The sequence below is a fragment of the Arachis duranensis genome, chromosome 6, assembly GCF_000817695.3.
Source record: "Arachis duranensis cultivar V14167 chromosome 6, aradu.V14167.gnm2.J7QH, whole genome shotgun sequence".
Taxonomy (NCBI): domain Eukaryota; kingdom Viridiplantae; phylum Streptophyta; class Magnoliopsida; order Fabales; family Fabaceae; genus Arachis; species Arachis duranensis.
This window is the reverse complement of record NC_029777.3, coordinates 30,521,125-30,535,910: the sequence shown is the minus strand read 5'-3', so window position 1 is coordinate 30,535,910 and position 14,786 is coordinate 30,521,125. Positions and strand designations below refer to the sequence as shown.

The 14,786-nt window shown below is 37.6% G+C and overlaps 1 protein-coding gene across 1 annotated transcript; it reads right to left on the bottom strand.

The window, feature by feature from the left end:
- Positions 1-665: 665 nt before the first annotated feature.
- Positions 666-1,670, bottom strand: LOC107493840 (uncharacterized). The gene is made up of 2 exons (XM_016114875.1): positions 1,569-1,670; positions 666-1,298 (listed from the first exon to the last, which is right to left on the bottom strand). The coding sequence occupies exons 1-2, from the start codon at positions 1,668-1,670 to the stop codon at positions 666-668; spliced, it is 735 nt and encodes a 244-aa protein (XP_015970361.1).
- Positions 1,671-14,786: the final 13,116 nt, after the last annotated feature.

Here is a 14,786-nt window from a genome sequence, read left to right as displayed (position 1 = left end):
TAGGGTTTGCATGAGTAAGTAATTGATGCATAAATCCACTTTCGGGGCCCACTTGGTGTATGCTTGGGCTGAGCTTGATTATTCCACGAGCTGAGGCTTCTCCTGGAGTTGAACTCCGAGTTATGACGTGTTTTGGGCGTTCAACTCCGGATCATGACGTTTTTCTGGCGTTTAACTCCAGACAGCAGCATGAACTTGGCGTTCAACGCCAAGTTACGTCGTCATTCTTCGAATAAAGTATAGACTATTATATATTGCTGGAAAGCCCTGGATGTCTACTTTCCAACGCCGTTAAGAGCGCGCCAATTGGAGTTCTGTAGCTCCAGAAAATCCATTTCGAGTGCAGGGAGGTCAGATTCCAACAGCATCAGCAGTCCTTTTGTCAGCCTTCTTCAGAGTTTTGCTCAAGTCCCTCATTTTCAGCCAGAATTTACCTAAAATCACAGAAAAATACACAAACTCATAGTGAAGTCCAGAAATGTGAATTTAACATAAAAACTAATGAAAATATCCCTAAAAGTAGCTTAAACTTGCTAAAAACTACCTAAAAACAATGCCAAAAAGCGTATAAATTATCCATTCATCAATTGCCTTGTAGAAAGTTGGTTGGTTGAATGTGGTATATGCTTTTGAATGTCACTGCTCATGTATTTGTCTAAATGTCCTTACTGAGCTAGTTGCTTTAGTAGGTATTTGACTACGACACACTCATCAGTAGTATGCCCATGTTTTTGGTGAAAGGCACAATACTTTAACTTGTCCACATTCTTTAGATCTTGGTAGTTTTTGGCCTTTTGAGGAGATTTGATTAGTTTTACATTCAGTATTTCTTTAATTATTTCCTCCCTTTTGGTGTTGAATTGGGTATAAGAATCATAACACGGTGTTAACCGAAAGGGTTTCTCGTTGTCCCAGGCTTTGTCATCATCCTTATTAGTTTGGTTTTTCTTAGATTTCCAAACTTGGCGTAGCTCTTCAATCTCCATTTGACCCTTGGCTTTCTCACGAAACTCAGCCAAGGTTCTGGGTTTGGCTACGGTGATGGCCTCTTGGAATTTTCCTGGATGGAGTCCACTCTTTATAGCATGTAGGTGTACCTCTGGATGGAGGTTTGGGATGCTCATTGCTGCTTTGGTGAAGTGAGTGACATACTCCCTTAGGCTTTCATGTTGTCCTTGCTTGATAGAGTTCAGATAATCGGAGTCGTGTAAATATATGGAAGAAGTAGTGAACTGATCTTCAAATAGCTTGGCGAGCTCCTGAAAGGGTGAAATAGGATCTACAGCCAAAGATGAAAACTAATCAAGTGCAGGACTGTCAAAAAAGGTAAGAAATCTGCGACTTAGGATAGGATCAGAAGCACCGTTTACGATCATCATAGAGCAGAATTTTTTAACGTGCTTCATCAAATCACCCGTGCCATCATGGGGAGTCAGAGTTATTGGTAACATGAACTTTCTAGGTAGTTTGAAATTCATGACATCTATCGTGAATGGTCCAATTGCATTATCCAATTCATCGTCTTCATCGTTTTGTTAATTTTTCTCTGGTTGTTGAGTTTTAGAGACGTGTGTTGGATCATAATTTTCTTCATCGTCTTCTGGTTTCTCAATGTGATCCTCATTATTTTCAATCCGAGCACTAGTTAACTCAGCTATCTGATTTGCCATTCTTTAGTTTTCTTCTGCCATGCACTAATTAGCTTGTTGTAACTTCAATACCATCTGAAGATGCTCCGATGGTATATGAGGAGGTTGGTCAGCCATGGGTAGATCTGAAAGTTTTGGGACCTGGTGCGGAATTCAAAGTCCACAAACTAATCGGCAAGTGTACCGGGTCATACCAAATAATACCTCAGGTGAGTGAGGGTCAATCCCACAAGGATTGATGGATCAAACAACAATGATTGAGTGATTTACCTATTCATACAAGCAGAAAATGATGTTTTGAGAGTTCAATGCATTAAACAGAAAAATCAGAGAATTAGAAAGTAAACAGTAAATTGATCTGAAGAATATGAGAGAAAATAGTTAAGGTTTCGGAATTGTTTATCTTCCAGATTTCTTTTTCTTACCAACTATTTTAATTATGCAAGATTCAATTTATGGCAAACTATATTTGACTAAACCCTAATTCCTTAGTAATTTAGTTTCCTCTAACCTAGTTAAATGTCAATTCCTTGGTCACTTAATTGTAATTAGAGTTGTACCACAAAAACCCTAATTACCCAAATATAAGAGGATTATATGTCACGTATCCCGTGAAGTCCAGATAATTAGTGGTTTAGGAGAAATTGTTTTCAAGCTGTTGTTTAAGTAAATTACTTTTCCAAGATTTAGCAAGAACACAATTGGAATGAGGGTTATTCTTTCGATCTACCTAAATCCTTAAGATGAAGAACGAAAACAAATTCTTGAAATTGAAATCAATACATTAATTAAAATGGAAGAGTAATAGTATTAATCCATAGAATAAATAGAGCTGGTAACCTTAACAGTGGATGTTTAGTTGCTCATGGATCAGAGAGAAAACTAGAGTTTCAAAGTGTAAACTATAGAATGAGGTGCGTCAGAGAGAAGGGAGCCCGAAAGGCTGAATCTTTTCCCTTTTATATCTAATCCTAATAAATATAAAATATATTTTCTAAAACTAAATAATATATCTTCCTATAGTAAATAATATAAATTTTTAATCAAAAGGTCTTTGAAGATCTTCGTTGCTAGATCGTGGGGACCACCAAATTTCCTATGCCAAGTTTGGCGCCACTCTAACCATGCATAATAGTAGCTTTTCTTGATCTTGGCGCCACTATGCCAGCCTTGTATGGAGCGTATGATGATCATGGCGCCAAACTTGGAGATTGCCAAGTTTGGCGCCACATCCTGGGGTTGCAGTGGCTCCATTTCTTCCTTCTAAGCTTTGTCAAATCCGTCTGAATACTACCTGAAATAAACCAAATTGCACACGACACAAACTAGCATGCATAGTGGCTTAAAAATACTTAAATCCTGATCAAAATTAACAAATTTGAATGCAAATTCATTAGGAAAAGATAGGAAAGATGCTCACACATCATAACACCAAACTTGAATTGTTGCTTGTCCTTAAGCAACCAAAACTAATATAAACTTTGGATGTGAATTTGCATGAGAACTGAGTGTTCAATTAAGCTCCTGAGTGTTCATTCAAGCTCCTAGCCATTGATGCTCAAAGCCTTGGACTTTTCCTTTAATTTTCTTTTTCTTTTTGCTGTTTCTTTTGCTTTAAGGATTAATTTCTTGTTAAATTTAGAGAATTCATAAATCTTCTCTAAATTCCTATTCCTCATGCATCAACATCCGTTGATTCAGATTCAAATATGCACTGTTCATATCATGCATTCAAAGTCATAGGTAACACCATTACATTTAAGTAAATAAGACTACTCTTAAATATAAACTCAAATTCTTATGCAATACAGGTGAGAGGAATTGAACTCTACACAACTGAACCGACAAGTGTACTAGGTCGTCCAAGTAATACCTCTGGTGAGTGAGGGTCGAATCCCACGAGGATTATCGGATTGAGCAAGCAATGGCTACCTTGTAAATCTTAGTCAGGAGATTAGAAAAGATGGTTGTTTGTTGAAAGCATAAATGAATAGTAAAAGAAAGAAATACTAGATTGATGTCAAGGAAACAATGATAATGATTTAGTTAAGGCTTCGGAGATGCGTATTCTTTCTGGATTAACTTTTCTTATTGTCTATTTTAATAACAAATGATTCATTCAATGGCAGCCGTAAGTGACTAACTCATGTCCTCCCATCAAGTTAATCTCTTATAAACCATAGGAATCCACCATATTCGAGTAACTCATGTTCTCTCATCAAGTTAACTCATGGCTTCTTACAATAGAAGAAGGTAAAGCTCTAAGCAATCCACTCCCCTTCGCGATTGGTGCACGAAATTGCAATCACACTTTTGTGATTCCGCATAACTAACCAGCAAGTGCACTGGGTCGTCCAAGTAATACCTTACATGAGTAAGGGTCGATCCCACGGAGATTGTTGGCTTGAAGCAAGCTATGGTTATCTTGTAACTCTTAGTCAGGATATCAATAATTCTCAGGTTTAATTGTGAAAAGTAAAAGAACATGAAATAAATACTTGTTTTGCAGTAATGGAGAACAGGTTGAGGTTTTGGAGATGCTCTATCTTTTGAATCTCTGCTTTCCTACTGTCTTCTTCTTCATGCACGCAAGGCTCCTTCCATGGCAAGCTGTATGTAGGGTTTCACCGTTGTCAATGGCTACCTCCCATCCCGGAGGTGGTTGTCAGGCACACGTTCATAGGTGAGAATGATGATGAGTGTCACGGATCATCACATTCATCAAGTTGGGGAACAATTGATATCTTAGAATAGAAGCAAGCGTGATTGAATGAAAAACAGTAGTAATTGCATTAATCCATCAAGACACAGCAGAGCTCCTCATCCCCAACCATGGGGTTTAGAGACTCATGCTGTAGAAAATACAATAAGAAACGTGTAATGTGTCATGAGGTAGAGATACAATGTCAAAAGGTCCTATTAATAGTGAGCTAGTAACCTAGGGTATACAGAAATGAGTAAATGACGTAAAAATCCACTTTCGGGGTCCACTTGGTGTGTGCTTGGGCTGAGCATTGAAGCTTTCATGTGTAGAAATTTTTTTTGGAGTTAAACGCTAGCTTTTATGCTAGTTTGGGCGTTTAACTCCAATTTTTGTGCCAGTTCCGACGTTAAACGCCGGGAATTCTGAAGCTGATTTGCAACATCGGTTTGGGCCATCAAATCTCGGGCAAAGTATGGACTATTATACATTGCTGGAAAGCCCAGGATGTCTACTTTCCAACGCAATTAAGAGCGCGCAAATTGGGCTTCTGTAGCTCCAGAAAATCCACTTCGAGTGAAGGGAGGTCAGAATCCAACAGCATCTACAGTCCTTTTCAGCCTCTGAATCAGATTTTTGCTCAGGTTCCTCAATTTCAGCCAGAAATTACCTGAAATCACAGAAAAACACACAAACTCATAGTAAAGCCCAGAAAAGTAAATTTTAAATAAAAACTAATAAAAACATACTAAAAACTAACCAAAACGTACTAAAAACATACTAAAAACAGTGCCAAAAAGCGTATAAATTATCCGCTCATCAGCGATCCTACTCAAAACGTCACAGACAAGGTCGGATCTTCCGGATCAGAGAATGTTGATTTTTTTCTCTAGCCTTAGTGCCACAGAGACCTCAGTACCCCATGGTCAACGGGATTTCATGTCATGTATCCAAAGTTGCCCAGGTATTCACTTGGAATCCACAATGCATTCTCTAGCTTTAGTTCAATGCTATCCGGGTCAGGACTCACATGGAACCATGTAGAATAAGGATGAATGTCACGGTTCACCCCCCGATTCATTAAGATTGAAAAATGAAAATGCATAAGAGAATAGAATCAGACATGTTGAAATAGAAATAGTAATATAAAAATAAGATAAGCTGGACTACTGGTGAAAAAATCCACTTCTTGGGCCCACTTGGTGAGTGTTTGGGCTAATCTTGGGGTGAATTCACGTGCTTGGACTCCTCTTGGGGCATTGGATGCCAGGTTTGATCCCTTTTGGGTGTCCAAATGCCAAGCTTGCTCCTTCTAGGGCGTCCAATGCTAGGCAAGGGGTAAGGTGGGCGTTCAACGCCTATTTTGGGCCATCATTTCCGAAAATAATTATAAAATATTATACATTGTTAGAAAGCCTTGGAAGTTAGCTTTCCAGTGCTGTTAAGAGCGTGTCATTTTGACTTCTATAGCTCAAGATATGCTTGTTTGAATGAACGGAGGTTAGAATTAGACAGCATCTACAATCCTTTCTCAGCCTCTGAATCAGACTTTTCCAAAACTTTCCAGAATCACCCAAAAATCACCTAAACTCATAGGAAAAACACAAAAACTCAAAGTAGCATCCAAAAAGTGATTTTTGCACTAAAACCTACTAAAATTTAATAAAACTTAATGAAACATAACCAAAAACATTAAGAAAATAGTACTAAAAAGTGTATAAAATATCCACTCATCAGAACACCAAACTTAAACTGTTACTTGTCTCCAAACAACCAAAAATAAGATAAGATTAAAAAGAGAAGAATACAATAAGTCTCAGAGCTCTCAATGAAGCTTAGTTCCAATTATTTGAATGTGGGCAATTTGCTCTTAATTTCTATATAGGTTTGGCACATCACTTTCCTTTGAAGCTCAGAAGTATTGGCATCTCTTGGAACTAGAATCCGGATGATGTTATTAATTCTCCTAGTTTAGCTTTTATTGATTCTTGACCCACAGCTTCTTTTGGTGCTTTGCACCTTTTTTAGCCTAACTGTGACTAACTATTTTATTTTTTAGTATTACCACCGGATACATAAACGCCACACGCACTTAACTGGGTGAGCCTGTTAGGATTGTAATTAAGCTTTACCAGAATTCCCAGACAGTGGTACCCAGAGTTCTTAAGCGTACTCTTTTTTTTCTTTTTGCACTGGATCACAACTTTAACTGCTCAGTCTCAAGCTTTTCACTTGACACTTTCACACTACAAGCATATAGTTAGGGATAGCAGCTCATTTGAACATTTTAGGCTTTATTTTTGACCCTCATAATCATTGATGCTCAAAGCCTTAGACCCTTTTTCTTTTTCTTTCTAGCTTTTGCTTTTTCTTTTGCTTTTTCTTTTTCTTTCTTTTCTTTTTCCTTCTTTTTGCTTTTTCTGCTGTTTCTTTTGCTTCAAGAATCAATATTTTTTATTTTTTAGAGACCCAATAATACTTCTCTAAATTTACTATTCTTCAAGAGCCAATACACTCAACTCCACTATCAAATATGCACAGTTAATTCATACATTCAGAAAATTAATGCAAGGCCACTGCATCAAAATAATTAGAAACAAGTCATGATATACTCGAAAATTATGTATCTCACTATTTCTTTTAAAATTTTTTCTTTTAAGCTTGATGAGGATACATTGGATATCTTATAACCAAAAGAAGTACTAGAAAAGAATAAAATACTACTTGTGATCATGCATTAGAATAGAAAATAGGAAATAAGATAAAGGAAGGGATATTGAAACTTAACCACCTTATTTATAGTGGTTGCCCAGGCTGTGCTCTTCTGTAAAGATGATTTACCTCCCTTTGATGCCGTTGAAGATAATATACTCTTAGAGCTTGCTCTGCAACACCAAACTTAAAAACTTTGCTTGTCCCCAAGAAAAGAAAACTTGGTCCCCCGTTGGTCATATGGGAGGGAAGAATTAGGGGGTGGGGTTGGTGGAACTTGTCTGGGACCCAGTGGCTTGAGAAGCCTTAAAACTCGAGCTGCTTGCCCCTGCTTGATAGGGATCACAAAGATGTCCCTGGCTGCTCCATAGGGGCGTTGGATGCCCAGAATACTCCTCTTCTGGCATTCAACGCCAGTGCATGCCCCTTGGTGGGCATTGTACACCCAGCTCTATCCTTGGCTCGTGTTCAATGCCATGAATACCTCCTAACGGGTGTTGAATGCCTAAAAGGGACAGAGGATAGTACTTCTCAGCTCCTGAAAGGGTGTTGGACGCCCATTTTCCTCCTTGTTTGGTGTTCAACGCTAGCAAGGGGCTCTCCCCAGGGTGTTTTGTTTTCCATCTGTATATGTCTCTGCTTCTGTTCTAAATACTGCACATGATCACAAACGTAAAAAGAAAATAAGGAAAACTATAGAAATCAACAAAAAAGAAAGCAAAAACAAAAGAAAAAGAAATAATAGTACTTTACTCATGGTTAGGTTGCCTCCTAAAAAGCGCTTCTTTAATGTCATTAGCTTGACACTCAATTACTGACTTTCTTCCTCTTCTTCCAGTTGGTTAGCAGAAATGACTCCAAGGGGGAAAATGAGGAGATTAGTGCCCTCGGATTTGAATTCCTCCTAACAAGCTTTCTTTTATTGTTATCAGCTTGATTCTCCTTGCTTGTTAGGGTAGGGGTTGTATTATTTCTCCATCTTCTATGCATCTTTCTCTTGAGACCTTCCTCCTTGGTGGGTAGTGACTACCCAACACCAAACTTAAGTTTGATATCTGGGAAAATTGTATGTGTTTTCACCAAGGGAGGAGGCTTCAGTATTGTACTCTGCATGGAAGTACCTCCATTGTCAGTGGGTAGTGGAGGTTTAAGGACCTTGATAATCATGTAATACTTCTGTAACCTCAGCACTAATTCGCCTCTCTCAGCATCAGAGATGTTTCTTCTAGTAGATAGAGACCATTGCTCCAAAACCTCAGCAAAAGGAATATTGATTTGCAACTTCTTAAAGCCTTCCAAGGATTATGAGCAGTGCTCATCCTTAGTCTCCTTTTGAGTTATTTGAGGGTGTGGTACTTCAGGCATTCTTCCCATAAAAGGGGTGTGTAACAGTGTGCTTCTATCCTCTTCTTCATTTAGTTCCTCAACAGTGTGTACCACCTTAGGCTCAGCCTCTTTGGTATTAATGAGGGCCTTACACTCTTCTCTTGGATTCACCTCTGTGTTTCTAGGAAGAATGTTAGGGGGCTTCTGAAGTTTCTGAGGGTGTGACAACTTGGCTCTATACTCAAGGGCCATGAGTGGTGCAGGGTGAGTGTCCATAGTGCATAAAGAAGGGTTACCAGCTTGCTTAGGAGAGGTGTTCCCAACACTTACATGTGTTTGGTCTCCCCTGTCTGGGCATTCAACGTCACTGCTGGTCCTTTCCTGGCGTTGAACGCCAGTGTTGCCCTCTCATGGGCATTGGACGCCAATGTCATCCCTGTCTGGGCATTTAACGCCCCTGACAGTGCCCTAAATTGCTGCTTGCTTATCCTCTGCCGTTTCCTCTTTACCCTGCTCTCTATTGTTTTGGGAATGGGTGTTCAGGGTTCTTTTACTCCTTAATTGGATAGCTTAGCACTCTTCTCTTATCTGCTCAGATATCTAATGTTTAGCCTGGTTCAACCGTGCTTCCATATTCTTGCTGGAGGCTCGGGTCTCCTGCACTACTTCTTGCAAGCTTAGCACTTGTCGTGTGAGAAAGTGCAGCTGCTGGGTTAATGATTCATTTTGTTCTGGAGGGTTAGATGCAGTGGATAGTGTCTTGACCTCTCCTTTCATTGAAGTCTCACCAGATGAGTATAAATACTGGTTGATGGCGACTGTCTCAATGAGTTCTTGAGCTTCTTCAATTGTTTTTTTCATGCGTATTGAACCACCAGCAGAATGATCTAGGGACATCCTAGCCATATTTGTGAGCCCATAATAGAAGATGTCTAACTTTACCCATTCTGAAAATATTTCAGTAGGGCATTTATGCAGCATCATCTTGTACCTCCCCCAAGCATCATGAAGAGACTTATTATATTCCTGTTTGAAGCCTTGAATGTCTAGTCTTAGCTGGGTTAGCTTCTTTAGAGGAAAGTATTGATTCAAAAACTTGTCTACCAGCTTACCCCATGTGTTCAGGCTTGATCTGGGCTGGGTATCCAACCATCTTTTTGCTTGGCCATTTACCGCAAATGAAAAGAGCAGCAGTCTGTAGACGTCCGGGTTTACTCTGCTGGTTCTTACTGTGTTAAAGATATACAAAAATTCTGCAAGGAATTCCGTGGGCTCTTCTTGTAGAAGTCCATGAAACTGCCAATTTTGTTGTACCAAGATGATCAACTGTGGGTTGAGCTCAAAATGAGCTACTCCAATAGGAGGTATGCTAATGCTGCTTCCATAGAAGTCAGGAGTGGGGGCTGTATAAGACCCGAAGGTTCTTCTTGGTTGTGCCTCTCCCTCTAGATCCATAGTGCACTCTTCCTGTTCCTGCATACACAAATAAGAGACAAAGAAAAGTGGGAGTCTCTATGTCAGAGTATAGAGAGCTCCCAGTGAGATACTCAAGAAGAAACAAATTTTTTTAATTAACATTTCAAAATTAAGTAAATAAAATAAAAAATAATTCGAAACTAAAAAATAATTTTTGAAATTTCAAAAAATTTTAAAAACAGTTTAAAAAAAGAAATTTTGAAATTCAAAAAGAAAGAGAAAACACCAAAGAAACACTAAACTTTAAAAATTTAAATTTAAAATGAATTTAAATCAAATAACTAGAATCAAGAAAAAAGATAAATAAGATATGATTTGAAAATTTAAAGATTTGAATTTCAAATTTGAAAAGAACAACTGACAAAATACTCAACTTTTAAAATTTTAATTTTAAAATTAAGGATAAGATAACAAGATTTGAAAATCAAGAAAAAAAAGATAAGATTTGAAAAAGTTTTGATTTTGAAAATTTTTTAAATTTAAAAAGAGAAAGTCAGAAAGAGATTTTAAAATTCAAATTTGAAAAGAAAGAGTCAAACAAGATAAGATAAGATTTTAAAATTTAAGATAGAAGATTTGATTTTAAAAAGTTTTAAAATTTAAAAAGTCAAACAAAGATTTTAAAATTTTAATTTTTGAAAGAATAAGTTAAACAAGATAAGATAAGATTTGAAAAGATTTTTAAAGATTTGAAATTCAATTTTGAAAGAAAGAAAAACTAACAAAATACTAAATTTTAAAAATTTGAATTTAAAATTTGAAATTAAATAAGATAAGATAACAGAATTTTGAAAATTAAGGAAAAAGATATGATAAAGATTTAAAGATCAAGAAAGATAAGTAAGATATAATTTGAAATTTAATTTTGAAACAGAGAGAAGCCAACAAAACACTAAACTTTTGAAAATTGAATTTGAAATTTGAATTAAGATAAGATAACAAGATTTTGAAATTCAAGGAAAGGAGAGATAAGAAAAAGATTTGAAAAGATAACAAGATAAACACAAAAAGATAACTAATTGGACACCAAACTTAAAAATTTTAAATTCAAAACCTATTAAATTTGAAAATTACAAAGGAGAAATACAAAAGTCACCAAATTTAAAAGGTTTTGAAGATCAAGGACACTAATTTTGAAAATTTAAAGAGAAAAATACTAAAAGAAACCAAACTTAAAGATTTTGAAATCAAATAGAGAAAAATACCAAGAACAATTCGAATACCAAGAAGAAGAACCAGGAACAATTTTGAAAATTAAAGAAAGAAAATGAAAACAAAAGAGACACCAAACTTCAAAACTGACACAAAACTCAGATAAAAGATAAAAGTTACTAAAGAAAAGAAAAGGTTTTAAAGGGTTTTCGAATAAGAAAACAAGTAACACAAGTAAAAGAGCAATTAAACCGTAAAAAGTACCTAATCTAAGCAACAAGGTAGTTTGGTAGTTTTTCAATCGCGAACAATCCCCAGCAACAACGCCAAAAACTTGGTGCGCGGAATTGAACTCCACACAACTTAATCGGCAAGTGCACCGGGTCGTCCAAATAATACCTCAGGTAAGTGAGGGTCGAATCCCACGAGGATTGTTGGATTGAGCAAGCAATGGGTACCTTGTAAATCTTAGTTAGGTGATTAGAAAAGATGGTTCTTTGTTGAAAGCATAAACGAATAGTAAAAGAAAGAAATACCCATTTGATGTAAAGGAAACAATGATAATGATTTAGTTAAGGCTTCGGAGATGCGTATTCTTTCCGAATTAACTTTTCTTATTGTCTACTTCAATAACAAATGATTCATCCAATGGCAGCCATAAGTGACTAACTCATGTCCTCTCATCAAGTTAATCTCTTCTAAACCATAGCAATCCACCATATTCGAGTAACTCATGTACTCTCATCAAGTTAACTCAAGGCTTCTCACAATAGCAGAAGGTGTAACTTTAAGCAATCCACTCCCCTTCGTGATCCTAGTCGAAATGCCACAGACAAGGTCAGATCTTCTAGATCAGAGAATGCTTCTTTTTTGACTCTAGCCTTAGCACCACAGAGACCTTAGTAACCCACGGTCAACGGGATTTCATGTCACGCATCTAAAGTTGCCCAGGTACTTTCTTGGAATCCACAATGCATTCTCTAGCTTTAGTTCAATGCTATCCGGGTCAGGACTCATACGGAACCCATGTAGAACGAGGATGAATGTCACGGTTCACCCTCGATTCATTAATATTGAAGAATGAAAATGCATAAGAGAATATAATCAGACATGTTGAAATAGAAACAGTAATATTATTAATCCATGGGAATCAGCAGAGCTCCTAATCCTAAGTTAGGAGGTTTAGTTGCTCATGAATTATAGAAAAAGTAGAAGAAAGAATAATATGAGCTCTCCCCGAAGGGAGGCATCCCCTAAAAGGGTGCCTAAGAGATCCTTAAATGCTAATCTAATAACTAAGGATTACAAAAATAAGATAAACTGGACTCCTGGTGGAAAATCCACTTCTTGGGCCCACTTGGTGAGTGTTTGGGCTAATCTTGGGGTGAATTCACGTGCTTGGACTCCTCTTGGGGCGTTAGGCATCCAAATGCCAAGCTTGCTCCTTCTGGGGCGTCCAACGCTGGGGAAGGGCTAAGTTGAGCGTTCAACTCCCATTTTGGGCCATAATTTCCAAAGATAAGTATAAATGATTATATATTGCTGAAAAGCCCTAGAAGTTAGCATTCCAACGCCGTTGAAAGCGCGTCATTTGGACCTTTACAGCTCAAGATATGCTCGTTTGAATGCACAGAAGTCAAAATCTGACAGCATCTGCAGTCCTTTCTCAGCTTATGAATCAGACTTTTCCAAAACTTGCCAGAATCACCCAAAAATCACCTAAAATCATAGAAAAAATACAAAAACTCATAGTAGCATCCAAAAAGTAATTTTTGCCCTAAAAGCTACTAAAACTTGAAAAAACTTAATAAAACATAACCAAAAGCAATAAGAAAACAGTACTAAAAAGTGTATAAAATATTCGCTCATCATACATGAGACAATTTTTTATTTAAAAGCAAACAATAGAATTAAAAACTAAAATCTAGGAATTAAAAATACTAAAGACCATGCAGACACTCAAAGTAAAGTAGCATAAAATAGGAATATAACATAATAAGAACGGAAGGATATGAAAGTGAACAAGGGACTAAGTCACCTCAGTCGCCGCGGTAATTGAAAGGAAAAAGCAATGCTTTTTCCACACCAAACTTAAAAGCTTTTCTCATCCTCGAGCAAAAATAAATAAAAGAGAAGAATGGAGTAGAAGAAGAAGAAAATAGATGGTGATGAAGGGAGAGAAGGAATTCGGCCAAAGGGCTTTAGAGTGTATGAAATATGAGTATGAAGGGTTAGTAAGAGGGGGTATTTATAGGAGTGGGCTAAGTTAGTGTTCAGTCATGGGTGGGGTAAATGGGAGAAAAATTTGATTTTGAAGTGGGTGGGGGTTGGTGGGAGTTATGGTGGTTTTGGGGAGTGATATGGATGTGATTGGGCTAGGGTTTATTTGGAACAGTGTATGGGGGAGTGTGAAAAAGAAGAGTGGAGAAGTGGGGTAGGTAAAGATGCTATGGGACCCACTGGTCTTGAGAGGCTAGGGAATTTAGATTCCCTGCCCTTCTTCATGGGCGTTGAACACCAAGCGCTATGATTCCCTGCCCTTCTTCATGGGAATTCAGATTCCCTGAGAGGCTTGGGTATCGAATCATTGGGATTCAGTTTCAGAATTTACATGATTTGGTTCGAAGGAGTTAAACTAGGTAAGCTGGCACCAAACTTGGGAGAGGGGGCATTTGGCACCGCTGATCCCATAACCAATTCATTGAATAAGTTCCTCCTGGCGCCAAACTTGGGTTAGACCAAGTTTGGCGCCACCCTTGATCATTTTTTTTGAGCAGGTGGTGGCGCCAAACGCTAGGGGGGCAAGTTTGGCACCACCCTGGCAGAGAATTCTCCCTTATTTTCTTTGTTGGTGGTGCCAAACTCCAAAGACCCAAGTTTGCGCCACCCCTCTTGTATCAATTTCTCATTATGCACGCATCACTAGATGCCAAACTTGGGAATTCCATGTTTGGCACCACTCTTCTAAAGGATTTCTTCCAATTTTAGGTGGCACTTGGCGCCAAACTTGGAAATCTCAATTTTGGCGCCACCCCTCCAGGGAGAATTCATGCCAAATTTGTGTATATGTGGTGCCAAATTTGGAGTTCCCAAGTATAGTGCCACCTAATTTGAGTCAAATGCCTCCAAGGTGTCAAAAATTCCTTCTGATTGCACCTGTTCCTGTTCTAATCATTCTGCATGGTCAAAATACACATAAAACAAAGGAAAACTACAAAATTATCACCAAAATACAAATATAAACAAAAATAAAAGTAAACTGAATATGAAATCAAAGGATACTATGGTTGGGTTGCCTCTCAATAAGCGCTTCTTTATCGTCACTAGCTTGATGGTCAGTTCTGCTAAGTTAGGAAATGAGTGGATGATGCCAAGGCATCTTAGGCTAGTTTCACTAGCATTTTCTGTTAGTTTTAGTTGTTTTATGCATTTTCTTGAGCTTAAAGTAACCAAGAATGGTTAAATGAACAACAAAGCAATGAACCATCCAAAACATTATGATTTTGATGCAAATTCCATGAGTTTTTAGTGATATTACTTGAATGCTATGAATGGATGAATTCTCATGAAATTTTGCAAGACTTTGATGCAATTGTTTGGATGATTTCAGGGAAGAGAGGCTAGGCAAGGAAGAAACAAAATCAATGAAGGAAGCTTGAAATTCAAATAGGACGTTTAAGCTCCAGTTTAAGCCTAAACTGGAGCTTAAACGCCAAAATCATGAGAAGAGAGGAAATGCTGTAACTGGCGTTTAACCTCCAGTTTGACCT